Here is a 27,088-nt window from a genome sequence, read left to right as displayed (position 1 = left end):
AGAGCAACTTCTAAGTGAGGCTAACAATGCCCACCACCCTTGCCCATACAAATGAGGTGAGACTAATAGTAACTGCCCACGCGGCCGTGACAAGTGAGGTGAGGCTGTTGGTACCCAAGCCATAGCAATTAGCAAGTTTGCCTAACGATGCCGATGAAAAGTGAGCCAGAGTGAGGCCAAAGTAAAATATGTCATGTTTTCCCAACGGATCCGGATTCTCCGTTTAGATTTAAGTTGTTTGGATTTGCTTGGATGTCTTATAACTATTAGATGAAGTAAGGATGACATGTTCGTCTTAGATTGTACTTGATCCAATGGTTAGAAGTCATCCAAGCAAATCCAAACAACATAAATCCAAGTAGAGAAGCCAAATTTTTTCCTAACCCCATCATCCTAGAAATTTAATTAGTCTTTTCATCTGATGGTGATTCTGCGTATATTCCCGAACATGTGTGATTACATATTATTAGACTGTTGTTTACATATTATAGCCAGTCTTGTTGCGAAACAGACATATTTACAGTTCGAAACTACAAGAAATGAGCATCTGATTCTTGAGGATAAATTTGAAGTGACAGGACATGAAAATTTAGAAACCTCTTTGCTAAGTACAAACTGAGACAGTGATTATACCTACTCATGAAAATCATACAGAAACCTGTTTTTTCTACTCCAAAGTCCAAGCATCAAATGGTGGTGCCTCTGGAATTGGCACTATCAGCCTACAACATAGCAAAGATCACAGATCCTCACTACTAGTTATCAACAGCTACAAGAAAGTTGAACTTTTCTCTATTGCCATGACAGTAAGGAAAACGAGTGAATAACTGAACTCCAGATTTTAGTATGACAATCTAGACCAAAAGTCACAGCAAACATCGAGTGGATCGAATCCCAGTTGAACTTTTCAGAACGAACATATTAATGTTGAAATGGAACCAACGCTTTTCATTGAGTTGGGTTAGCCATTATCTCCTAATCCACAACTTAATAAGAAGGTGTTCGTTAATTGATAGAAATTCATGTTGCAGAATCTTATCCTAGCTGTTTCGATACCTAAAGCTATCAGCTTAACATGGATCCCCTCTTGACTAGTAGAGAACAGACATGCCTTGCAGCGTGCCCACAGTTGGCAAATACAGATGCAGCTGACGACTTTCGTTAGAGCTTTTCACAGATTCGAGAGACCTTAAAACCAATGAGTAGTCTAGGGACATTACTGAGGGCAGCAATGGCACAGAACCCGTTCACCTAATTGCTACCAATCAATAATCTAACAGGACATGATAAATTAGAAACCTCCTTTCTAAGTGCAGACTTCAGACTGAGGACATGATCATAAGTAATATATTTTCTAGTAACAAACAAACTGAATGTAAGGCAGAGACGATAATTTAGAAATCTCTTTATAGTCATTACTGAGAATGCTGCTTCCAATGCTATCTGTTGACAAGCCATATTCAAAACTATCAAGCCTACAAGTGCGTTACAAACTAACCTCACAAACTGGGCTGAAGTGCATATATGCGCTTTTCCTTGGTACTTATCGAAAGTCGGGGTACTGTGTCCAGAAATCTGGAAAGAACTATTCAAGAAGTACTTCTCTGGAGTCGCAAAAACAGTAGTGAAACTCAACCTTTCCTCTTTAATCAATCCTTTCAACATCAAAACTCTAACAACCGAAAACCTTGGGATGATTCTGTAATCTGTATCCAAGCTGTACATACACATAAGATGAAGCTACTCAGTCACACCTGCATCTCTGGCCATGGTTCAGCAACAGTTACAACACCATGTTATAGGAAAGCTAATATGATCATTGGAGTTCTCTAAATCTGGATATAGATTATGAAGTTAGATCATGTTTGATGCTAGGGAGTATTGGAATACTCTAAAGCAGAAAATATGATTAGGGTAGCTGGAGAACTCGATCAAAGTCAATCAACCATTTAAACTAGGGAAAATGCCTGAAGCTCAAGAAGGAAGATAGAAGATTGGTTATATGCTGCGGAATAAGTTGTTATTAGAAAACGATTAATAACAAGCTAACTTGTTGCTCCTTCTCAGATACTCGTCAACAGCAACCACTCGAAGGGATTATATTATACTTCCAGAACAGAGACACTGGTTAGAAATGATCTCGTTATAGTAATGAAAAATAGTGATCAATGCAACATTTAATTTCTTCCAATAGAAACTTCAGATATTCAACACTATCAGCCTAGAAACTGTGTGACCAAGATCATACATCCTGCACATCCATTTTTCCTTGGTATATATTCGACAACTGAGGTACTTGGTCGACATATCTGGTGACAAATCTACTTAAGAAATACTCCTCCGGATTCGTAATCACAGTAGCCAAGCTCAACTTTTCCTCTTCTATCAACCCTTTCGACTGATAGGATTCATGGAATTATTGAATTGAAAATGCTAAGCAGAAAAGTAAAGAAAACACAGGAGAGAGTAAACGTCTACATCTTGTATTTCTCAATTGATGAACAGTGTACACAACTCATAGCTTTATATCGGTAGGGATAATAGTAAATGACTCAACTATCCTTATATACTTAACATCCCCCTCAACCATATGCTTGGTAACAAGCATAATGGTTGGACCAAGTACATAACAAGAAGCACAATACATGATGTAGAACAATTTACAAGATTATCATCCCAAAAATCAAAACCCAACAGCCACTTGGCAGTATGAGAACATCATCCACAGTCAGTTGACAAGATTGTAGGTTGCAGCAGAGCATTGAGGCAACACAGAGCTGAGAAGACAAAATCCATGGAAGCAAGGCAACAAACAATCCAATGAAGAATCTGAAAAACTACTGCAAGGACTGAACACTGCTACATACTGCATATCTCTACCAGTATTAACTTGCTGTAATCAATCCCATGCGTTCATACCCCAACATATAAGCTGCTGCAAAATAATGTTTCCCTCCACATCTCAATTGAAACCTTGACTCACTACAATATTTTTCTGCACCACTTTGTTCTACAGAGGCTACTACCTCTAGTTGTGATTACCACAACTCTACGATCATACAGAGGCTACTACCGCTAGTTGTGATTACCACAACTCTACGATCATACAGAGGCTACTACCTCTGTACTACAATTCCACATACATTACTACTACTTCCAAACATACGTTTTGTTGCAGGGTCAGTATCTCAAACATATTGTGGTAGGAGAACACTAAACAACAGCAGCTATCAACTTAATGTCACCAACCACTTAGCACATAGAAGCACAGCAGAGAAAGAAGCACACAAAATCCAGTCATAAGACCTAACCATCTCTAATCACCATCAGAACAATAAGCCCAGGAATATTCAACCTTAAAAATACTCATCTTCCAACCAGATTTATCAAAATATACACATCTTCGTCTCCCATTCACCTTCAGAGCAAATAGATTGAACAACTAGTCTACTAGATACTCTCAAAAACAAGAATTGCAGCGCAAAGACATAGTGACAAAATAAAGGGCTCGAAGATTACCAAGTCTCAGAGAACAGATTCGCTGCATCACACTGATACAGTCCTCCCCTGACGTCATACTCGGGGATCTGAAGGAGAAAACCCGCAAACAAAGAACAGAGCCATACGAGGCGAGCCGCGCAGGTGACGACGCGGAGAACGAACATCGAAGCCCAGAGGTCTTAGAGAAGGCTGGGTATCGACAATCTGACGCCGTAAGAGAAGATTATAGCGCCAAAGACGAAGATTTTGAGTTTGGGATCGTTGATGAACGAGTTTGGGAAAAACGCAAAGCTAGGGTAATTGAAGTTGGGGAAACTGAAAACTGAAAAACTGGAATCAAAACGCGGAAGCTAAGCTAATCACAGAAGCCACAAGGCCACAAAATCGCGACCATGGGCTCTGATACCATGAGGATTCATGGAATTATTGAATTGAAAATGCTAAGCAGAAAAGTAAAGAAAACACAGGAGAGAGTAAACGTCTGCATCTTGTATTTCTCAATTGATGAACAGTATACACAACTCATAGCTTTATATAGGTAGGGATAATAGTAAATGACTCAACTATCCTTATATACTTAACATAACAAAACTCGAACAACTGAACACCTAGGGAGATTCTCTTCTCCAAGCTGTAATTAAAAACACACGGCACCTTGACAATTTTTCCTGATTCCCATCCCATCTTGCTCACCAAGAAATCCATTGTCTCCATTATTTTCTTTTCAGACTTGGTCATACACAGCGGACACACCTTGAAGGCAGAAAGAATATCATCATCCGACCAACCCCAACTCCTGTAAGCCTCTTGACATCGTTTCCATGTCGTCTCTTTCCTACTTAATGCCTCCATGGCTTGCACAAAGTCAGACTTCTGAGGGTCAAATCCGAATTGCTGGACTTGACTCGCAAGTTCACTGGACAACTCAGGCTTCCTCATCAAAAGCTCAGCACGAGTTGTTAGCAACATGGAACACGGGACTGTGACATACCCAATTCTCTCACAAACTCCAAATTGGGTATCACATTCTTGTATAGAATTTGCCCGAAAATGTAAGCGTTGCGCTTCCATATACACACCACCTTGGCATCACAGACCACAACGCTTTTCAGGAAGGTATAACAGGGAACAAAGCAGTTTTCCACGCTTCGACTCAAGAGAAATGAGTTGTAGGTCACTATTTTTGCAACGTCCAGCCTTGACATTCCTTTGGAAAACAAAAACTCAAGCTTTGGCAACAGGGTTCTCTTGGCATCGGCCAACAGAAAACGTGGGTCTCTTCGCACAAGAGTTGAGATCTGGGTATCTGAGAATTCGTGCTCCCTCAAAACGGCTAAAACAGAGTCTGGTCTTGCTAAAGAGGAAGGTTGGAGATTTACCTTGTCCGATGCTTTAACGGCGGCTTTCGGGGAAAGCCCGCATGAGTTAACCAGGTAGGAGACTGTGAAATCGTTGTAGCTGCTGGTACATCTCTTCGTGCTAAACCACTGATATTGAAGACCACAATGAGAACCACCACCATGGAGAGAGACCCAGTTTCTGGAACACAGACGAGACAACATTGGGGTTTAGGGTTTACAGAGGAGACGGGGAGCTAGCTTTGATACTCGGAGTAACGGAAAATAAATTTGCACCTTTCAATCCCCTTCTGTTATTTTACTTGAGGAAATTGAACGAAACTTGAGCTCTCCACGGGGTAATGTAAAGCAGAAAAATCCATAGCAAACCCGACTCTCCGACTTCCGGTGTGATCACCTCTCCAAGTTCTCATATGATCACCGGAGAGCCCCATTTTTAGAATCAAGCAGACAAGAATATCTTCAAACCAGCACACACAACACATCAGAACATTGGTTTTTTATATTCTTACCAACCACAAAAATAGTACTATAGCAGTACATAAGCTCTTTGAAAATAATTGCACATTAAACTCTCTGGAAAGATGGGTGAATTGCACAAAACTGGCTTTAATAGCGCATTGCACAAAAAATAATCCACTCCTTTCAAAAATCCTAGAATTTTAAAAGATTTGCATATCATATACAGCAGAACTCCAAGTTCCTAATTCATGTTTCTGTACTTCCAGCATACCCCAAGTAACATATCCCCAGGTCCAGCATTTGAATCATGCAAGGTACTTGAACGTGTTCGGGTTTTCCTTGTCCCTCTCAAGGTAGTCACGGGTGATGAGATCCTCAATGCGCTTCTTGATTGCTTTGATATCAGGCTGCATAATTCAATTGCACATAACCATGTCAGTGGAATACTTTCACAAGCATGTTACACAAAAATATTACGTACATATACTAGAATTGCATTTTTCTTTTAGCATTCAATGAAAGTGAACCTAGACGAAATACCTTAAACATCCGTCCCAACTGCTCTACACACTCCATCACCAACTGTTGATGACCCAGGACTTTTCTACTTTTCATGATCCTCACAATTGCAGCATCAATAGCATATCGCCTGTCTTTGTCCACGTCTTCGATGACCTTCTTCCTTTCATCCACAGGTGGAAGAGGAATCTATGATACAAAAAGTGAACGTGTTGGCTCATCTACTCTTAACACAAAAGTGAAATAAAAACGGTATAGCAATCTCATACCTTAATTCTTCTAAGTCTGTCTGTGAACTTCGAGTTAAACTCAAAGTTGTCATTTGGTGAGATAGTCTTTGTGGCAGGCTCCTTAAGTAGAATCTTGTACTTAGCACATGACAGGGAATGAAGCAGTCTAACCAAATCATCATGGGTAAGGTTCAGCTGGGTCAAAATTTCTGAATAGCTCAATTTTTCTGCAGTATTGAAGAGCAACAGGAGAGCAGCCTGCACCGAATAAACACAACAGGATTTAAAGTGCCCTTACAAAAAACCATGCTGGAATAGTCAAATAGCTTCCACACCAAAAACCAATAAAGCAATAGACAATGTGATATTACCTGATAGGTTGATACAACCAATTCAATTGTTTTTGGCTCAAACTTGCCATTGATGTGGCAGGTCCCCAAAGAGTAAATCCATGTAAGTTTCCTGTGCTTTGTTTTTGTTTCATAAAATGCCTTGAAAACTTCAACACACCTCACCTAAAATGTGAACAAATTACACTTTAGGTGCCAAGTACACTTTCAAGCATGAAGTGCGGCATCAAATATAAAGCAAATCTTACCATTTCTTCGGGAAGGTTAAGATCAAAAGATTTATAGCTTGGCCAGTAACCAGTTGTAAGAACTGTGACCGTCAAATCCATCCCAGGACTAACATTCTCATTGCTCTTAAGATACTCTTCAAAGTTGACCTGATTGTCCCGAGCCACTGTCAAATCTGTAACCTGAAATTAAAATGCAATGCCAACATAATCAGTATCAACACTAATACTCTAACAGCATAGAGAAAAACGCAAATAAATGCTGTTCACTGACCATTCCCTCCATCTTGGAGGTAAACTGTCCACCACACTGCTGCTTAAGCTTTGTTAGAATACTTTTTTCATGGTCCTCATTGGCACTCCGATCAAAAAGTAGCCGACGGGCAAGCTTTTTCCTGTGACAGGATCCTACTAGTCAATAACATAACTATAATACATAACATATATGATGTATTAAAGTATGTATCATGAAGCGTTATAGCAGTTGGTATAAAAGCATTTCAATGTGTAAAAAGTGGGCACGTACCATAGTCTCTTTATGTGAATTATAGGAAAACATGGGTGTATGTGTGTTAATTCATGATCAAACAACAAGAAAGCTGCATTTCAATGTGTATAATAAGAGGGTACATACAAAAGTTTCTTTCTGTGGATATCTAGAAATACATGGGTGTATGTGTGTATTTTAATTCACAATCAAAGGACAAGAAAGCTTCAGTATGGAGGTCTGCATGATTGAATATATATCACCAACTTCTTACAACAGTTACAACTTTTGACAATGTGAAACATATATATTACAACCTCAAACAGTGGTTACCTGTAGAATTCTGCAAAAAGATCTTTATCACTGATATAAGCAAGCAGCTTAACAACCTGAAAAGAGATGAAATGATGAACTTTATGTTAAATGACAAAATAAATGAATGAAACATTATCACAGCAATCAATTAAATCTTCACAAGAAAAAAGATATAGAACAATACCTTCTCAAGTGTTTCTTCAATAGCCTCATCACTCAACTTCTCACTTCCACCCTTCTTGAGAATATTGTCACAGAATCCAGCCAGTAACTCAGCACTTGAACTCCCAGAAACCGCTTTATTACAGAATACCTCAAAAGCTTCTTTTAGAGCCTATCAAACAGCCAAATAGAAAAGTATATCACACACAGTGTAAACGTAAATGTAATTATGTATCTGACTAGTATGTCACAACACTAACCTTGTGAAACAGTGAGTGGTTTATAAAGCAATCATTGACATATGCCATATACTTGTCATGCAATTCAATTATTTTCCTGACAAGGACCTGAAGATCACAAAGATATGTCAACACCTCCAATCAGAATCACTTGAATAAGTTATAGAAACAGAGACTATAAATAATGTACCTGCTCCTGAGCACCAGATCCAGTTGAACCCTGCAAAACATTGTTGACAACACTTAGCAGCCATATTATGAAAAAAGAGTACAATTCTTTAGGACACTAAAATTTTTGGGTTGACCAACCAATAATCAAACATGGTAACTACAAATAACGATGATAACAAACTTTATGATCCCAAAGCAGGAAACAGTGGACAGAATATACTACTGTCACAGATAGTCAATAGCCACTGTTATCAAAAACTACATTCATCAACTAGGGACACAAGACAGCATCCCCCATGCATCATGTTTTGGTCTCTTGGAATACATGATAGAGAACTACTAATGAGATACTGACATTACAGATTTAAACAAAATGCATGTGGATCAAGGAACTACAAGTTTGATGACTAACTTTGTACGGATAGGACACTTCCACGATAACCTTAGAATTTGTTAAAGTGATATCTTAATCACAACTTCGTAACTGTATTGAATTTCATGGAAACTCGCATACAAATGCCATATCACATCAAATTTACATGCTCATTCATAAGATACCCAGTATTCTAGTGTGTCACAACTGACAATAAACTTCAAAGGTCTTTCTTTTGAACTAATTTATATCAACTTGGATTTGATAACACCTCCCATACGGGTGGTGAATGTCTCATGTCAGTAAAGGAATATCATACTCGTAATGTCGTATAATTAACATACATATACAGAAACTAAACACAGATATGCATGGAGAAGTTTAAAATACCATAAAACACCACTACATTATATACTCTATTTAGGGTACACAAAGATGCTCAACCTGGTTACTTGTAGCATCTTCAGCCGCTTGAACCAAGGCAGTACCTTCAGCAGTAACATGCTGCAAACCCTCAAAAGTGTTAGAACAAACGTAATGACAGAGCAGCTAATGAAGGTTAGATGTTAATCATGAGCAAAAAACAACTTACCTGTTTAAATACAGCAGCAACAGGGTCCAAGCCTTTAGTTATTTTATGGTAAAGCCTATATATCCTAGAAAGATCCTCCACCTTGAAATAAACAAGAGCACATCGCATGAGAAATGCTTTAATATGACCAAAAACTAGATAAAAAAAATGCCCAGGTAGCAATATACCTTGTCATCTCTAAGCAAAGCACGACATCCAGAATGCTCCTTCTCAAGCAGTTGAGTTGCATAAACCACCAACAACTCATTTTGCACTTTCTACAGGTCAAGCAATGCAACAATAAGTAACATGAACTTCACAGTAGGGGTTATTAGTATATAAGAGAATACATGAATCAAAATGTAACACAACACTCTCACACCGGCTCTTTAACCTGATCTCCCCTTGCATAGATAAATAATGTACAAAACATTTATAAACAGGTACTGTATGTAATAAATGTTCCTAATGCATTATTATGCACCATACACATCCCATAAAGCAAGATAGTTTCTTTACTAGTTGAGAACTTCATTGTAGATTCCTAAGCATCAGTAACAAAACCTCTCTAAATAATTACTATTCTGGGGCTTTAAATTCCTGCCTGTGACATCTAAAATAATACTACCTCAATGAATGCTTGTTTCAATTATACTTATTTTTCTGACAAACACTACTCATGAGCTTGCTTTGGGAGGAGGAGTAGTTGATTTCCATAATTCAATGTACTTTTGTGAAAAAAATGTAAAATGGCAATAAATACAAACCCCAAATTATGAAGCAATTATATACTCTCATTTATAAACAAGCTACAGAATATATATCTATGTATTAACTGACCTCCACCAGCTTCTGCTCACTGCTTGAATGCAGGTAATGAGAAACTCTGTCCCTCTCCCTTCTCAAACATTCCTCAGCCTGTACAGTTCACAAGGGGTGTTAGACAACAAACTGATATAAGAACCCCACCTTGCCAAAAAGTAAGTATATCCAAATAAACTTGCCTTCAACATATAATCTGGACAAGAATCCTCCAAAATCCAATTTGATGCTTTACGAGAATAGTAGTCACCAGTATCGTTTAGCAGTTGTGTTTCAAAGTCCTGTTCATAAGCATCCATTTGTCCCATGCCAATTTCAACAAAGATGTCTATGACATTCTTCAACAGAGCTCTGTCAATCTGCTCTCCTTCACGCTCTTTATCAATCTGGTAAAGAAGTATTGGTCATACATAATTCATTGAATGACAGGATCTAGATGTTTCTGAGTCCACGAACAAGAGTAATGAACTTACAAGACCAATCACAGCAACTCTGGCATTAGCATTTACCTCCCGGTAAACCTGATACCACAAATTTAGTACTTTAGTCGTTATTGAAGCAATGCCGGGCAGTTGCAATGATATAACAGGACACTAAATTTTAACATAATAGCGAGCAAAGTTTTATTGTCCCTTGGCAAGGAGTAGTAAGAGAGACATAACTAACCAGATCACGAAAGCAGGAAAGTCCAACTTCATTCAATGCAGGAAGTGATCTACGTGCAATGAAGTAACGATCAAGATAATGAAAGAAGCGCGACAGCCACCTAACCATGATCTTGTGATTTGCCCATCTTTGGACAAGCTCCCGCAGCATAAACTCATCATGCTTTTCTCTTAGAGAAGGCATCACCTAAATGATGAACAACCAAATTTTAATAGATATTTCCGTGTAAGTTCAGATAATAAGAAACATGCACTTGCATAGTGAATAAAAACGAGCCAAAGTTCTCACCATTTTGGTAATGTATTCCTCAAATGCCTCCCTGTACTTGTCATAAAGCTGTTGGGAATAGTCATACGGGGGCTTTTGAGTACACATATTATAGATTGTTCTGTACTTGTAGTTAGGGAAAGTTCACCTCACAGCATGATAAAACTGACTCCCACACAACCGTGATGGGAAACAAAAAGACACAAGACAAACATAAACAGTGATTAGTGTCTATAGTAACAAATGCAAACTATGCAGTAAAGGATACGTGTAAAGCATCATGTATTCTTCTGAGTTGAACTGAGCCTCTGGCTGTCCCTCAAGAATCCTCTTGAGCTTGGTGATCCCCTTCTGCATATAGTCCCATCCTTGATCCAACTCGATAATCTTGCGCTCCATAGCTGCGAACGATTATGTTCGACTTCCAACTGCAGCATAAAACAAAACAAAAACAAAATACAATCAAAACCTAGCCTATAATAGCAATCAGTACACAAGACATAACAATCACAAATTCCACAACCACCAAACACGAAATCACTACCAAAAATTGATGACCGAAAATCGAATCCAGCATATTTATAGGTTACATCGAGGACTTATCGGAATCAAATGAACACGCACGATGAAAACCCTAGCTAACCAGCACCATCGGAATTCATCATCCACAAAAATGCACAAAAAGATTCAACAACAACAAAAATCGAATGCGAAAAACAAAAATAGTAAAACCTAAAGAAACCGATCCCAGAGAAACAAAGCATATCACACAGCCAAGAACCCTAGGCAAAACCAGAAGCGCACAATTCCAGGTCAAACAAACAAAAATGCAACCCTAACGAAGAAATCAAGAGAAGCAAAAACGACGAAGAGTACCAAACCCTGGAAATCGAGCTAGCGGAGCAAATAGGGAGGAGAATCGAACGGAGAAGAGCTCGAGAGGAAGTGAAGGTTTACCTTGGGGTGAGATTAGGAGGAAAACCTAATCGGAAGAGTGCGGTGGAGAGAGAAGAGAGAGCTCCAGGAAATCCCCAAATACTACGAACCCTGGAAATCGCGGAAAAAAAAATGGAGGACAATACTGAAAGGGAGTTGGGTATTTTTTTTTATATAGGGGAAGTGGAGCCAGCAAATTTAGAAATAAATAAATTAATTAAAGTAACACCGCCTTAAGAGTCTCCTCAAACAAAAAAAATAAATCTAATAAGGAGATTCTAAAGATTAATTATTTTTCTAATTTCCGTGGTTTTTCTTCCCGGATCGTTGATTACATTTTTGTTAATTAATTTCCTTTTACTGCTAGAATAGTATTTACTGCAGGAACGCTCACCTGCGGGATAGCAAATACGGGAGAAAACGGGATAGTTTTATAACAGCCACAAGATTTAAATGAGCTGATCTGACGGATGAAATTCACAACACACTAAACCCCAATCATAGACTACACACTACCCGATGTCTTCTCTTGTGCCAATGCCTCCCCACACCCTCGACTGGAACTCTTTCTCCTTCCTCCCTCATCTAAAATTCTCTCTTCTGCCTAATCTCAACCCACATATGCCTTCTACAATCCCTTAAGGCCTCCCATAATAAAAATTAAGGCGACTATAGTCAAAAAAGGAATCATGAAGGTGATGATTGATCGGAACGTGAGAGAGACCTATGAATGAAGTCGAAGTTAGAGATATGAAACGATATTACTGCCATCCCGAACAAAATTAGAGAGCTTCTGTTAAAATTTGATCATCTTTGATCTAGTTAAAATCAAAATTGATGATGGTTTGCATTGAAAATTGATGTTGATTTCGTAAGATGGATGGTGTTCTTGAGTAGTAAAGACGTGACCCAGATGATATGAGGGTTGGTGTATCAGTATTGATTCATAATTAAAGAACTAAGTCCGAAGGTTTTACGTAATCAGATGTTAATATTGGTAGGGTTTTGTTTGATATTGAGAATGTTGTTACCTTGCTGTGTTGCAGAGTGAGGACTTAGTTCCAGACTTCCAGCAACATCAAAACTCACTGATATTGTCAAATTTTACCATGCATAAATGGGTACATAGTAAAGTAGCAAGCATCATTTCTCTGATGCTTTTTCCTGCTCATACGAGCTCAATAGTTTCTCTAACTCAATATCAGATTGACTAAGAGAGATGAGCTGATCAAGTGATTACTAAATGAGAAGATAACTTCCAGAAGAATGTAATCCAAAAGACAATCACAAGCTATAATTATACACAAGTTCGAATTCACAATCACCTAAAAGTTATAATTATAATCCAATAGAATATACACATGTTCTGGTGTTGTGCTTCAATGAGAAAACATTTATTAAATGATAACCCAGCTGATACATTTTGTATATCACCTGCCACAGTCTCCATTATCTTGAATTGCTGACTTGATCGAATATTTACACTCTTTAGCTTTCCCATGAGACACTTCTTTGCCTTCGTAAGCTTGCGGTGTGATGTTAATAGATATACCTTTTTAGGAGTTGTAAGTGCATGTGTATGAGCCTCTTCAAAGCCACTTACACATTAGTTTTTCTTTTCCTTGTTAAAGACGATGTTTAACCTTGCCTTACAACCCATACGTTTTATTCCGCAATTCCTTTCTTCCATGGTCGACGATTGTTGCCTTCTTGTGTTCTCATATGTCTCATCTGTTTTTCCTTCCTTGGAACATAAGAAGTTAAGAACTGTTTCCAAATAATTTCCCCTGTCACCTTACTTTTCTTATTTGAACCCATTCTCACACTAAAACCAATAGCTTTTGTGTATATATCATTGTAATAGTAATAGGCCACCTCAATTGATTCAAATTCCTGACCAAGCTGAAGTTTTGGTTCTTTAACAACATTCTTAGCAATCAAATTCTCAGCAGACACAACATTCTCAACAGGCACATTCTTAGTAGGCACAGCATTCATGGTAGGCTCTTTTGATGATTGTTCACCCATCATAAAGGGCTGTAGTTCAATATTTTAAACACAATTATAAATTAACTTTCACCAAAATAGAGTCCAAACATAATATTAATAGAAAAGAAGTTAAAAACCAAACAAAAGTTGAATGCTTAACCACTTTACTAGTACTATAATTGAACAATTTATGTATTGAGCTGCTGTTTAAGAACAATATTATGTGAAGCAATCAGATATCGATTAAACAAATATATGCAATCCATTCTAGATTTGGGTGCTTCAAATTAAAAAATAATTGGGAAAGCAGAGAAACTCAAATATATGGTAGGGACTGCAACATTTATCCGAAGATGAAATTATCAACAGAATACTCTATGTCCATGATTATAGAGACCATTCATCAACTGAAAATATAATAAAATAAGAAAAAACCCAAAATCAAAAGAGAGAAACCTGAGAAAATACCTTCAAGATACCAGTCTTATGATGATGAAACAAGAACGGTATTATGGGAGGCCTTAAGGGATTGTAGACGGCATATCTGGGTTGAGATGAGGCAGAATAGAGAATTTCAGATGAGGGAGAAAGAAGAAAGAGTTCCAGTCGAGGGTGTGGGGAGGCACTGGCACAAGAGAAGACATCGGGTAATGTGTAGTCTATGATTGGGGTTTAGTGTGTTGTGAATTTCATCCGTCCGATCAGCTCATTTAAATCTTGTGGCTGTTCTAAAACTATCCCATTTTGTCCCGTATTTGCTATCCCGCATGTGAGCGTTCCTGGTATTTACTGTGGTGTTTCAATGATTAAAATTAGACTGCTATAAACAGAATAAGTAGTTTTGACCCGTTGACCAAAATAAAAATGGGGAGGTGCTTAGCCAGCGTGTTTACCTTTAGCGAGTATTTGGGACGAGGTAAGGTTAATTACATGCTATATGCCATATGATATAGAGGTAAAAGACATTTTATCTAATACGAAGGTGTTTGTTAAGAAGGTAAATTTTACATAAAACTCAAAAAGTATGTGTGTATATGTCTAATCCTCAATTAGTCCTTAATTTAAGGATCTTTATTAGAAAAGCTCATAATCATGAAATGCTCGCACAACAAACCATTAAACTAACACCTTCGTATAATAACCATTATTCAAATTAAAGTCTCTTCATAAAACTGCTGTAAATTTTCTTTAAACATCAAGAGACAATGTGTATATTATATATTTTCGAACTAAATTCCCCTAATAATAGTCTAGCCTGAGTTAGGATTGGAGGCAATGGACGAAACTTTCTGAAAGAGTTGATGTGATGCTTATGTCTTGTCAACTTGGATACCCCTGGTAGCCTGACCTGACCTCAGTTAGGATTAAGGGACTAGTGCTCTTGGCGGCACACCAATTTTTACTTTCCCTTTGTGTTTACCACCTACGGGTCATGGACTCATCAAAGGGTTTCTTATTCAACTTTTAGTCCCATTGGTTCAGGCCTAAAAGTGAAGGAACAAAAACAAGTCGCCAAAATTTTAGCTGTTTAGGTTGTGAATATTTCGATCCAAGTTGGGTCAGAATCAGTCTTTCCTCCTTGTTTCACAGGCGCTCATAGTCAATAATGGTTTTTACAAGCTCTACTGGTCTCAGTACTCCACTCATCTCAAATCTCAGACTCGATGCCCTACCAATCTATGCTCCATTATCAACAAACATCCATTCTCATTGTGTGAATCTGCCGCGGTCAGGCCACGTTTGTCCCTGCCTACTATAATCTCGGTATCCAGGAGTCTGAGTTTGCCTCGACCTTTCCACAGGCCTGTAAGCGTTTCTTCCATACATGTTATACTCGGCATTTCTAGCCGGACTATCCTCTGGAGGACTCCACGATTCAAAACCTCCTCCATTGTTCACAAATTCATTTCCTTCACAAGGAGGACCCGACCTCAACTGAGGTTGTTGCTGCAAAGGTCCTCCATATGATGGTGGTGCATTGTAGTACTGATTTTGGTTCTCTAAATAATGATAGTTCGAAGGTAAACCCTGCCTACCAGATCTCCATGAATCAGACAGAGGAGGGCCTTGTTTCACAGTTGGTGGTTTAGAGAAATAGGGTGACTCGGAGTATTGGGGAGACTCTGAATAATGAGACTCAGAGTAAGGGGTTTGTTGTTGCAGTGGTTGCGGGGAGTGTCTTTGTTGGTGTGTCAGAGTGGGCAAGAAGGGTGGTGGCAGCGAGTTAGGCTGCCTTTCTGCTGCTACATTATACGAGTTATACAGCGGGCCTGGTTTGCGATTACTTGTGCTTTCACCCCAAACAGAAGGAACAGCCATGTTTGAATAGTTATGCTGCAAGTGTGATGGTACGGTAGTACTGTGGGGAATTTGATGGACATGCTCTGGTGAATATGCAGGTACTGCTTGTTGGGCACCCAATAGCCGCTGCGGAAGAGGACTAGTAAGAGCTGATGGAAGCTGTGACAGCACCGAGTTGTTGGCCACCATTGCTGGTGAACTGTAACCAGGGCTCACTCGGTTCTGCATCGAGTTTTGTTGGGAAAATGCATTCCTTGTAGCTTCTGGTCTCCATCCACTCTGTAAATTCAATAAACAGAGGAGAAAAAGAACAATCAGCTCAAGTATGGATAATTGAGTCAAAATCGTTGATGGGCCAAAAAAAAAAGAACATTAAAACTTTCATGATTAATAATTTTCCTATCTTGCATGCATCAGTCAGACTCATTCCCATGATCCAATCCACAGAGGTGTACCAACCACCATGGCACTATTCACACAAGCGAGCTCCACTACCTATAAAGAACAATGGGAAGCACCAGAAGACCAAGACCTCCCCCTAACTCAAAGTTCGCCACTTGTTTCATTGATGGCCACACCTGTAGCTAGTTCTACAGAATGAGTTGGGAATACTTTTTAGCAAATATCTCAAGGGTTCCGCCTAAATTATCATTTTGATTTTCAATGTGCTTTGCCGTCAGGATTCTAGAGCAGAAAAGACCAAGAGACTAGAAGGAGAAGGAGACTACTGTACATACTGCTAGTGAAAAACTGGAATGTAATCTATACAAGGTCTGGCTAAAGTTGCATAATGAGCCCGAGTAACGCACCGTTCCAGGGTCGCTTGAAGGTGTTGGGGATGGAAGAGAAACTTCAACCTTCTCCTCCATTTTACTAGCTAACCCGTTTAAACTACCAGCAAAACCAGCCCCACCAGCCTTAATCATATCCAGCAATTTTACTGTATCCTCACTCGACAAGTTAGCGGCCTGCCCAGAAGTTAAGGCGAACACCAATTCTGGATTTTTTAGCAGCACAGCAAGCAACTCTAGATCTGGTGCGGCTGTGCTGCTTGCCGTATTAGTTGGCGGCGAAATAACACTGTTTACTCCTTGAGGAGGAGGGGCCAACGTTTCTGCTGCATTATTTACTTCTTGACTATGGGAAGGTTGTGTTTCAGTACAATCACTGTCAGGAGGCTGTTCTGTTGGTATTACTGGAGTCAATGAGTCATCATAGTCCATTTCAATATCCCAAGGTTCCTTCGGGTTAGGTGGTATCTCCTTCAATGTCTTGTAGATAGTTTCCTGCTCACGGTGGTTTCTGTTTTTCTGGACTTCCATTTCTTTGCCATTCTCACCACCTCCAACCCTCCATTCTGGATTGAGTTTAATTTCTGCAGAAAGGAAAGGAAAGGGCGTAAAGAAAAAATTGATAATGTTGCTTAAGACCTACAAGGTTAAGACAACCACCCAAAGAAATCAGGAGTAGAAGAGAAAAAACATGACAGATACATTTTGGGCTATATACCTCGAGAAAAAGGTATACAATGAAATCAAATAATAACAATGGATGACATCATAATTATATCTGTGTGTTTTTCCATCTTGTATGAGATGAACGTCAAAATCCAATCAATCCATTTACTGTGAATGCTTAAATGGAGATGACTGGGCCAGATTCATTGATTATATGGAAAACTGTCCAACAGTTGCTTCCCTTCTAAAATTTAAGAGACCTGATAGATAGCCTTTTTGAAGATTCAGCTTAAATTCAAGCATGCTACCACAGTTTCATGGTGATCCTTGCACAGTTAAGCCATATAAGTTGAATTCTGAATTTAACAAGCCGGCTGAGCGACCACAGACCAAACCCCCTCACTCATTACTTCATGCTCATAAGTCAAGACTTGTGATAATACATTCAATTTAGCCTGCTTCGAATAGTTCCCACCCTCACTTTAACAAGAAACACATAGATTGGATCTGACATAACCCATGATAATCATCCAGGATTTGCTTTCATACAGGCAAAGGATCTATTTCAGAGAAAAGATGTCCAAATCTTATCAGAATCAACCGTCTTTCCGGCCAATGTTGTTCAATCTTATCTGATTCAAACCGTGTTCAAATTCGAAATTAATAAGATGAAAGCAATCTGGGGAAGTGAAACACCACATGAACATTTCTACACAGAAATTTACAGAATAGTGTGTAAAACAAAACCCTAAGGAATATGACATCACAATAATGAACAAATAGAAGGGGATATGTGAAATTAAGTAATTTAGATTTCAAAAGTTGATACAGTTAGAAAACAAAACTGAATATCCCATTTTTATCTGGCATACAACACACACTCAACTCGGGCATACACACCCAACTGTCACGTGAGAAAAATGTCACCCTTCAACCATCTTGCTCGATGCTTAAATAATACAGATGCTCAGACTGTCACATTCTGTACAGCGATGCAAATTCCAACCATACCGAGTCCAAATTTTATTGAATTTTAAGATCCATAATCAACTGCTATAAGAATGAGTTTTCAGCTCATTTTTTTGTCTTGTGTAGACATTCTGATAAGAAACCGACACCAAACAGGATTTTAAGATTGAATCCACTACTGAATGCAGCCCAATTATTAACTTATGATTCAACGGGAGTAACCCCAAGATTTTCTATCTACACCAGTAGAAATCCCAAACCTGTGCCGACACAAACTTAGAAAAGAATATCATTTATATCACTTCGTACTAAACGGTAGAACATATGTATCAAATAATTAAAAACAGATTCAATTGATATATATTCAACTGACTAAGACTCCAGTTTTCCATGGAAAAATACAGTTGGGGTTTCGTCCATCCTATTTGTTTAGGTCAGCAAACATAGTTAGTCAAAAATGGGACTCGAAAAAAAATATATATATTCTCCCTCTTAGAAAAATATTGGAAATGCTTAAGCTCCTCTCTCCACTAAACTCCAATCACATAGAAAAACCTCCACTTTTTTTCCTCTTCCTACTGCTTTTGCACTGACATCATGAGCACAGAATCCATAGTAACCAACAAGATTTACTAAAAGTATATGTACCTGGTGGAGTCTTCCACGGCACCTGAACTCTCCTGCACTTCTCCCAGATGTGCTCCTTTATATCTGTTTTCAGCTTTGGAGCGATAGGCTGGAAACTCGCAATAGACTGTACACTCATATCAGGAGTTTCCCTCTCTTTAAATGGAAGTGTTGCAGGTTTCTTGGATTCCTCAATGCTGGACTGAACTGGAACAATGGATACTACAGGCAAAGTGCTGGCCTGAGAGACTGGAAGTTTGTTCACACCTTCAGCCTTCACTTCTTTATTTTCATTAGAGGAAGCAGACTTTCCATACTTGCTTTGCATATATTGTGCTCGCAATTTTGCTTTTTGGATATCATCAACAGACATTGGGCGAGCCTGACTGACAGGTGTTGCTCTTGCAGCCTGTGAACTTCTCCCAGCTGTCTTTTGGCCTGGCTGTTCCACCAATTGAACTTTCCTACGTCCTCTAAATACTGTTACTAGCTAAGGAAATGAATTTTGTATGTACTGAAATTAGAAAACCATTTATGAGTCATTTATATAACTTTATGTCTTTATATCAGGGCAGACATATTCGGGGAAATGGTAACACACGAGAAGTTAGGGGACTAAATACTGCAACCACACCAGACGAGGGAGCTCTTTGAATTTTACTATCTTTCCCAAGTATACAGATCAAGATTGGAAGTAAAACTTGATATTCCTAAACCTCATTTTTCTTAACTCATGAATATTAGTTTTGATTGGTATAACCAGATTATATTACGTTGCGGGAAATGTAATGCATCACTTGGGAAAGAACTATCACGAATTCAATATGAAGGATACGGGATGAAGATACACCTAGGATGTGTTTCTTATTCAAATCATCTGATGATGCTGTCAGTAGCTTCATTGGTTCTGAAGACTCAGATTTCCTGGAAAGTAAAACAAAAAAGTCTTAGGAATCGCAAAACATAAAAATGTCACTGTCCTCGTGAAATGTCTGTCAGAACATAGAAAATTTTGTACCTTAATCTATCAGCACTTTCAAATGGCAATGCAAGGATGTTTTCCTGTATAACAATTAGGGCCAATAAGAAAATGGAGAGTAATTTGAACCAACTTGAACTATTTTATTTTAATCTTTGAAGAACTTACGTGAACATCACCATTCGAGTTCCATGGATCATCACCTATAGCTTCATCAATACTGTAGAAAATTATAAGCGATCATTAGTAACTGATTCAACAAATGTTTAGTGCCAGGGGAGGAAAAGATATCCTTGCCTTCGCTTCAGCAATGCCAATTCTTGTGAATCATCAGATGTTTTCACACCATTCGGTTTCTTCAAAGCTTGGGTTCTTGCTATTGATTTGCTCCATCTTGATAACAAAACCCTTGCCCTGTTTGATATTTCTGATGTTCAAATTAGATAAATGAGATTCAAAATTTTCATGACGTATAAAGAGAAAAGCTGAATCATATACAAACTTGCATATTATTTATATAAACTATATAGAAAACGCAGCTCAAGCACATATTGAATTGTTTAGATTTTAAAACTTTAGAGACACAGAAACAGAAATCATTGCGCAAGTGAAGAAGCCTTCTTTTTCAGCACATTTAAACCTTAAAGGAAGAAAGACTTTTTTGAGAGAAAAATGAAAACCACTGAAAGAGGTTCCTGAAAGAAAAGCCTACCTGATGTCCTGTAGAAGCGCAATCTATTGACACTTTGCAGTATGGCTGACATATGTGCAGGAAGAGCTTTGGATAGAGGCAAATGACAAAGAACCTGTGCATCAGTTAATTATTACTTGTTAAGCAACGATAACACAGTATAAATGAAAGAGTGATTTCCAGATCAACAAATACCTTTAAGATGACAAGTATAACACTCGTTTGTTCTTCATCAGCTGCTTGAGTCAACCATGTTACTAAAATCATCACGCCACCTTTAGTTAAAAACCTGCATGTATACAAGTGGATGTCAGGATCATGAAAAGAGACGACAGTGACATAGTGATAAACCTAGAAAGTTTGCAACACGTACCAGCATAATACTGAAGAATTTTGTATCCGCAATATCAACTCTAACACTTTCACTTGCCCAGAAAATGTTTCTTCTTTCCGCATCAAGTTGAAAATATTTTCAACAAAATGTTTATCAACGTCATCTAGTCCAGGAGGAGTATCATCTTGTGTTGAGCAAGATGGTGCATCCTCAACATTGGATGGACCAACAGTGTTTAAAGGAAGGGGATTAGAATTGGAGGAACCAATAGTGTTTAAAGGAAGTGGATTAACATCGGAGGGGCCAATAGTGTTTAAAGGAAGGAGATTAACATCGGAGGGGCCAATAGTGTTTAAAGGAAGGGGGTTAACATTGGAGGGACCAATAGTGTTTAAAGGAAGAGGATTGATTGGTACCAATGGATCAAAGCTTGTTGGCACCCCCTCCAGCAATCCTTTATGCTCAGTGGATCTGATGGCCTTCTCCCTTGACAACTGAACTATTTTTCTAACTCTGGATCGTTGAGTGTTAAAAAATTCACGAACCTATGAATCAATAGGAACACATGTCAGACACACTCAAATTAATTGCCAGCAAACATGTTGATATAGATACTCGAGACTATCTATGAATACATAAAGTTACAAATCATAGTTAACAACCCTAACATTGCAATTAGTAAAACCGAAATGGCACATCTTATAATCAATCTATTCCCCATTGGCATCCCATGACAGATTCCCAGGGGCGTTCGCACAAAATGTATGATGAAACAACTTAGATACCACTAAAATTCAACTAAATAAACAACAACCTGCGAGACGGAAACCCCGAACAGTGCACTGAGCTCGCGAGATTCCTTCTTCGTAATCGCATCTTTAACAGAAAAAACAGACTGCATATACTTGATAGCCTTTGGATTCAACAAATCCCTAGGTCTTTTTCCTGCAAACACACCAAAACATACAAACTATGAACATACAAATCACAGCAGAGCCAAATTGAAAACCTAGCAGCTTATGCAGTAAAGCTAAAGAAACAAATCCAAGAACACGAAAGTGACGAAACCATTAAGCACAATTAGCACTAAACAATCGCACTTCCAAGACTCACCGATATTAATAGAGAGCGCACCAGCTGCCTGCACAAGCCAAACAAACACAGGCATAAGAATCGAAATTGCTCTCTGTTCAAAACAAAGAAGAAGAGAATTGGAATCGCAAAACGCACCATCTCCTGGGAGAGAGGATTGGCGCCGGTGAGCTTGCATTGAGTGACGACGATTTTCTGGAGCTCATCGATCTGGCTATGGAATAGCTGCCTCTGCGAGTCGACGAACTTGTGGAAGGACACGACGGAATTCCCAATCTCTAGCTCGGAGGGATCCTCCATTGCCGGCGACGACCTCGAAGCTTAGAATTGAGAATTGGGGAAGGTTAGGGCATGAAGAATTGGAAAGCAAAGCAGGTGGATTTTGATTACTGAGGGAGATAGAGTTAGGGTTAAAGCTTTGACGAAACGAAGGGGGTGCAGGAACAGGGTAGGAGTAGAGTAGGTGAGGAAAACCCACACGCTAGCGCTAATTGGCGCTTGCATTTTTGCGGATCCGGGTTCCTGGGTTCTGTCATGGGCTTGTTCGCCCGACCCGGTTTTGCATAATTTTATCTCATCGAGAAGGGTATACCACATCCACTACGACTCCGTATCCAAAAGGGTATTATCTCATCTCCTAAACCTAGAAGGGTTTGGACTCCGTATCCTTCGCAAATTTGTATACCCTAGCTCGCTATATATATTCAAAACCAGAGGACGAGTGAAAGCACCAACAACATTTTCCGGGATTGAGAGAGAAATTATGAATTCGGGTAAATCATCATCAAATTGCGCAAAATTGCATCATGGAGGCGAGGATCACAGTGAATATGGTGAGGTTCCTGAGCCAATATTGCTCTTAATTTCTAGCAACACAGAAGAAGATACATGGAATTTTTACAACATCGCGGAGGATAGGGTTCTTGATATGCAGGTGAGTTTGCCCAATAAGCGATATTGTGGGTCTTCCAAAGGATGGTTAGTTCTTGTGGAAGAAAATTTTGCCGTCACATTACTCAATCCATTCTCTAGGATTAAAGGGAAGGAAGAGAAAGAAAATTCAATCATTCGTCTTCCTCCGTTGATCCCTCTAGTTCCTTAGAGAGTTGAAAGACGTGACTATTATGTTCATAAGGCTACAATTTCAGCAGATCCGATACTTAATCCAAATGAGTGCGTTGTGGTGGTCATATATGAAAATCTCTTTCGAATGGCTTTTATGAGATTGAAAGACAAAACATGGACTTATAAAGATGATACATGGACTGCCGTTGAAGAAGTTGTTAATGTTGAAGATAAGTTTTATGCAGTGAACAATTACAGCCAACTTTTATCTTTTGAAATTACAAGGTTTTCAGGCACAGAGGCGACCGTGGCTGCAACAGGTATGGCAAGAAACTACGTCTTTAGGAGCTATCTGGTGGACTCAGATGATGGATTATTAATGGTTCAAAGGGTCTATGAGTGGGACGTTGACAAATGTGTGACAAAAAAATTCAAGATTTTCCAACTGAATTGCAGTAAGAATGGGTGGATTGAGAAAAACACTTTGGGTGAATATGCTCTTTTTATTGGAGATAACTCTACGATATCAGTTTTGGCTTCAAAGTTTAAAAATTGTGAGCCAAATTGCATATACTTCAATCAAGATGACAATCGCATAAAGAGTGAAATTGGATCTCACGGACCTCATGATTTCAGTGTGTATAACTTCAAAAGTGAAGAGATTTCGAAGCCTTACACAATAAATGCAATGACTTTACTGGAGATGACCAAGCGATCTCCGATCTGGATTACACCGCCTCCTAATTAATTCCCTCTGATGTTGTCACATTAGTGTTATTGATTTTTTCTTTTTATCAGGAGTGCGTTTATTGATATTTTGTTTTTAGACGTTTGTATGAAATACTCTCTGCTTGGCTAAATTTAGGTGCATGCATGATCATCAAATACTCTTGGCTTGGCTAAATTAAAAAATTCTGAAACTCACTCAACTCACCATTCTAGTTAATAACAATCACATAACACCTTGTTGATGAAGAATCACATAACACCTTGTGGCTTGTTGTTAATTGATATCAGCCAACTACATCATTATTCTATTAAAAAAAATCATGAAGAAAATTCTCTGACTACACGATTTGTTTTTGAAACTGCTGGCCACACGATTAATTGTCTCAAGAAAAATGCCGCTCTTTACTCTTTTTACTATCTCGCCCGATTTTAAATACTTCTCGAATTGCTCCCCAATCAATCTCAAAAGTTAAATTTACAGAAACCCTACCGGAGCTAGAAGAATAAGAAGATGAAGGGGCCGCTAGAAAGGCTTTACCAATCACCGTTTCCAAATCCTGACCCAGCTTGATTCCATACCCCAGTATTCCTTCTTCGCCGGCTCTCGGTACCATCACTTGGATTTTGCACTTTTATCAATTCAGAGCTATGTTTTTCTAAAGGATATTGTTCCAGCCAGACTATGGAAAAATCCAAGAGGCTTCGACAGGGCAAGTGTAAGACTTTGATTTGCCAATTACACTATGTGAAGTTGAAGCTTCAATAAGTAAGTAGTGTATAGCTTGAACAAAGCCTATTGAGAAAATGTGAACTATTACCGAGTCAATTTAGCATAACTCAGTGTAATGCAAAATAGCATTACTTCCAACCAACAACCAGCAAATAGTGTGGCAAATAGATGAGCCGCAATAAGTTTGATGTTATTTCAGTATAGATGAGACACCTACTATTATTCAGAATGTTATCTATGAGAATCTATGAAATATCTAGTATGTAGCTCAGGGTTCAGGTTATACTCCCGGATGCAAAATTTTAATTCAATAAATGGAATCGGCGTGGGATTGAGCCTCCTAGTTAGGTTGGGTTCCAAACCCCTTTCAAAATAATAATAATTACTTCCGCACACGGTATCTCATTAATGCCTCATAGACACCCACCTTGTTAAGAATTCAGGAACTAGGCAAACATGTAAGTAGAATTCGGCTCTCCTTTTTTTTTCTTCTTCTTATTATGGTATGGTTTGGTGGGATAGGTTGAGACTTCCTAATTTCCGATTTTGTTAATGTCTGTTATTTTGTATGGGAGGTGTGGGTGTTTGTCCCCCTCTTATGTTGATCACCTTTTATAAATTACCTTGTTATTACGAGGCTTAATCAAAATGAAATAATGTATACCGGTCTGCATTTAGCTTCACAAATGGACATTGATCCGTTTGAGAACCAAAGATCAATATGTGAGTTCATCAAGATGAATTGTTTGATTTGTTTCACTATAATTAATAGTTCTAAAACATGATTAGAAAGTATGATGTTCGCGTCCACTGTTCTAATGGAAGTGAAGGGTGTTCTCTGTTTCCTGCTATGCCTGATTTTAAATTTCATTTTGTAATTACCAAATGCTGCAATTTCCAGCTTTCATACTTACAATCAAGGATGTAATGGCCTTTCACGTTATCGTGCTGATTTTCACAATATTAAGGTATCTACTGAATTTACGGAATTAACGATTATGGTTATTGAATCAAATTATAAGGTGTTGATTTTCTATGCTCGACTAAATTCTTTTTAGTACTAGCTAGCTCATCTTTTCCTGCAGATCAGGAGGGGCAACTTTCTTGTTTGTAAGTCTTGAACCAAATTGATGGTTGCTTGTATGCTGTCAAACAAAGCACGAGGCAGTTATGTTCTACAAAAAAAAAAAAAAAAAAAAAAACACTAAGGAAAAAAAACACTAGGCGGTTATAGAGGACCATGATTAGCTAATATCTTTCTTTTGGTCAAGCTATTTGCTTTTTCCTGAAGCACAATTATTTCTGTTATTTAAGGAGTTGTAGTTTTATGGAAGTTCAATCTGGGCAGCTTTGGGTATGCGTTTATTTACTTTTTTGTATTTGTGTTTTACCTATTTGATACTACCAATTAATATGTATTACTTGTTTCATCTTTCCTTTGTTTCAGGCATGCAAATATTAATTGTTGGGTAAACACGTCATGGTTTGGAGACAAGAAAATCTATATCAGGTGGAGCTATGTGATCAGAGAGCTCATGCACAAACAATACTTCCAGAATTTCACAAAGGGGAGGTTTTTGTACCCTTGTATCAGGTTTGTTCGCATTTGTTGACAAGCTTCTCAGTTAAAACTTCATATATAGAAACCCATTCAGTATACCATAAACATAATCTGGCACTAAATCTGCTCCTAGATATTACATAGAAGGATTCATTTTTACCACAAGGCAGAACTCATAGATCTTCACACTTCAAAAGAAGTAGACATGCAGTATGACAATTTAGACCCAAAGCCACAGCAAACATCGAGTGGATCGGATTCAGAATGCACATAGTAATAATGTTCAAATGGAACCAAGAAAACAGGACCGGACGGAGAGCCGGTGGCGGCGGCCTTACAACCACCGTGAGTGCCACTTCCGGTCTCAGATCCAGAGCCTACCGGAGATCGGAAAAAGAACAGAACGACGATCAGAATAGTGAAAATGGCCTTACAACCAAGCTGTAAAACCCTAAATCGGAAAAAACTAGAAAGTATAAACCAAAACGAAACGAACAGGCTGGGATACATGACTACCAGAATCAAACATGGAAGCGGGGGCTAGCTCGGAGGGGAGCGGTGACTCGCCGGCCGGAGAAAACGACATTTGTACGTGAGAGAATCTGAGAGAGAGAGAGTGAGGATCACACACGCTGTATTTCACCTTGCTAGTTGCTACAGCAGAAAAAAGCTCGCTACATCAGTATTTATGGTTTCATCCCGACCAACTTCCACGGTCCCACTCTATAGGCTAAAACAGTCTAACAGTTTTTTATTCAGTTTTTTTCTTCTTCCATATTTGCCCTTTCAACTTTCTTATTTTAAATCATTTGTAAGTTTCAACTAAAAATCTTTAATCTCGCACAACTACAAAATAAAAACTTGTTTCTATCAATTTTTTTACCAGTACGAAGATCTCGAAAAGATAT

The 27,088-nt window shown here is 38.6% G+C and overlaps 6 protein-coding genes across 6 annotated transcripts in view; 2 read left to right on the top strand and 4 right to left on the bottom strand.

Moving 5' to 3' along the window:
• Nucleotides 1-667: 667 nt before the first annotated feature.
• On the bottom strand, nucleotides 668-4,004 carry LOC101312594. Its single transcript, XM_004309655.1, has 3 exons — nucleotides 3,520-4,004; nucleotides 1,499-1,717; nucleotides 668-722 (listed from the first exon to the last, which is right to left on the bottom strand). Exons 1-3 carry the CDS (start codon nucleotides 3,663-3,665, stop codon nucleotides 668-670), a joined length of 420 nt encoding a protein of 139 aa, XP_004309703.1. The 5' UTR covers nucleotides 3,666-4,004.
• Nucleotides 4,005-5,341: 1,337 nt separating this feature from the next.
• LOC101303474 (cullin-1-like) lies at nucleotides 5,342-11,767 on the bottom strand. Its single transcript, XM_004309629.1, has 20 exons — nucleotides 11,678-11,767; nucleotides 10,989-11,148; nucleotides 10,742-10,841; nucleotides 10,454-10,639; nucleotides 10,261-10,308; nucleotides 9,970-10,173; nucleotides 9,806-9,883; nucleotides 9,154-9,243; nucleotides 8,987-9,067; nucleotides 8,839-8,898; nucleotides 8,041-8,070; nucleotides 7,872-7,958; nucleotides 7,634-7,783; nucleotides 7,468-7,523; nucleotides 6,922-7,042; nucleotides 6,669-6,830; nucleotides 6,442-6,585; nucleotides 6,110-6,328; nucleotides 5,862-6,029; nucleotides 5,342-5,728 (listed from the first exon to the last, which is right to left on the bottom strand). Exons 2-20 carry the CDS (start codon nucleotides 11,117-11,119, stop codon nucleotides 5,627-5,629), a joined length of 2,217 nt encoding a protein of 738 aa, XP_004309677.1. The 5' UTR covers nucleotides 11,120-11,148; nucleotides 11,678-11,767; the 3' UTR covers nucleotides 5,342-5,626.
• Nucleotides 11,768-13,235: 1,468 nt separating this feature from the next.
• LOC101304058 lies at nucleotides 13,236-14,254 on the bottom strand. Its single transcript, XM_004309631.1, has 2 exons — nucleotides 14,114-14,254; nucleotides 13,236-13,693 (listed from the first exon to the last, which is right to left on the bottom strand). The coding sequence occupies exon 2, from the start codon at nucleotides 13,685-13,687 to the stop codon at nucleotides 13,322-13,324; it is 366 nt and encodes a 121-aa protein (XP_004309679.1). The 5' UTR covers nucleotides 13,688-13,693; nucleotides 14,114-14,254; the 3' UTR covers nucleotides 13,236-13,321.
• Nucleotides 14,255-15,163: 909 nt separating this feature from the next.
• LOC101303766 (homeobox protein LUMINIDEPENDENS-like) lies at nucleotides 15,164-22,395 on the bottom strand. The gene is made up of 14 exons (XM_004309630.1): nucleotides 22,234-22,395; nucleotides 22,117-22,144; nucleotides 21,818-21,948; nucleotides 21,347-21,548; nucleotides 21,043-21,187; nucleotides 20,865-20,958; nucleotides 20,691-20,784; nucleotides 20,276-20,405; nucleotides 20,147-20,198; nucleotides 20,018-20,061; nucleotides 19,835-19,923; nucleotides 19,021-19,479; nucleotides 16,756-17,321; nucleotides 15,164-16,225 (listed from the first exon to the last, which is right to left on the bottom strand). The coding sequence occupies exons 1-14, from the start codon at nucleotides 22,393-22,395 to the stop codon at nucleotides 15,353-15,355; spliced, it is 3,069 nt and encodes a 1,022-aa protein (XP_004309678.1). The 3' UTR covers nucleotides 15,164-15,352.
• Nucleotides 22,396-23,305: 910 nt separating this feature from the next.
• LOC101312308 lies at nucleotides 23,306-23,908 on the top strand. The gene has a single exon (XM_004309654.1). It carries the CDS (start codon nucleotides 23,306-23,308, stop codon nucleotides 23,906-23,908), a length of 603 nt encoding a protein of 200 aa, XP_004309702.1.
• Nucleotides 23,909-26,099: 2,191 nt separating this feature from the next.
• Nucleotides 26,100-27,088, top strand: part of LOC101312017 (metal tolerance protein C1-like) — a 1,776-nt gene continuing 787 nt past the window's right edge. Inside the window, exon 1 of the mRNA XM_004309653.1 lies at nucleotides 26,100-26,213. Within this exon, the coding sequence (XP_004309701.1) occupies nucleotides 26,100-26,213 (114 nt within the window). The remainder of the gene's footprint in view (nucleotides 26,214-27,088) is intronic.

Source organism: Fragaria vesca, unplaced genomic scaffold (assembly GCF_000184155.1).
Source record: "Fragaria vesca subsp. vesca unplaced genomic scaffold, FraVesHawaii_1.0 scf0513018, whole genome shotgun sequence".
Classification (NCBI taxonomy): Eukaryota; Viridiplantae; Streptophyta; class Magnoliopsida; order Rosales; family Rosaceae; genus Fragaria; species Fragaria vesca.
Note: the sequence above shows the minus strand (reverse complement) of the source record. Positions and strands in the feature narration are given on the sequence as shown.

What these genes read in the sequence shown, in the direction of transcription:
- LOC101312594 (XM_004309655.1), bottom strand. Translation starts at nt 3,665, where the DNA reads ATGTTCGTTCTCCGCGTCGTCACCTGCGCGGCTCGCCTCGTATGGCTC. An exon ending in AATCTGTTCTCTGAGACTTG is followed by an intron (nt 1,718 to 3,519) that starts GTAATCTTCGAG and finishes GTGTATGTACAG; the next exon opens with CTTGGATACAGATTACAGAA. An exon ending in ACTTCAGCCCAGTTTGTGAG is followed by an intron (nt 723 to 1,498) that starts GTTAGTTTGTAA and finishes GCTATGTTGTAG; the next exon opens with GCTGATAGTGCCAATTCCAG.
- LOC101303474 (XM_004309629.1), bottom strand. Translation starts at nt 11,119, where the DNA reads ATGGAGCGCAAGATTATCGAGTTGGATCAAGGATGGGACTATATGCAG. An exon ending in TTTCCTGCTTTCGTGATCTG is followed by an intron (nt 10,309 to 10,453) that starts GTTAGTTATGTC and finishes TTGTGGTATCAG; the next exon opens with GTTTACCGGGAGGTAAATGC. An exon ending in TTAACCTTCCCGAAGAAATG is followed by an intron (nt 6,586 to 6,668) that starts GTAAGATTTGCT and finishes TTCACATTTTAG; the next exon opens with GTGAGGTGTGTTGAAGTTTT.
- LOC101304058 (XM_004309631.1), bottom strand. Translation starts at nt 13,687, where the DNA reads ATGATGGGTGAACAATCATCAAAAGAGCCTACCATGAATGCTGTGCCT.
- LOC101303766 (XM_004309630.1), bottom strand. Translation starts at nt 22,395, where the DNA reads ATGGAGGATCCCTCCGAGCTAGAGATTGGGAATTCCGTCGTGTCCTTC. An exon ending in CCTAGGTGTATCTTCATCCC is followed by an intron (nt 19,480 to 19,834) that starts GTATCCTTCATA and finishes AGCTAGTAACAG; the next exon opens with TATTTAGAGGACGTAGGAAA. An exon ending in CTTCAAGCGACCCTGGAACG is followed by an intron (nt 16,226 to 16,755) that starts GTGCGTTACTCG and finishes TTGAATTTACAG; the next exon opens with AGTGGATGGAGACCAGAAGC.
- LOC101312308 (XM_004309654.1), top strand. Translation starts at nt 23,306, where the DNA reads ATGGCTTTTATGAGATTGAAAGACAAAACATGGACTTATAAAGATGAT.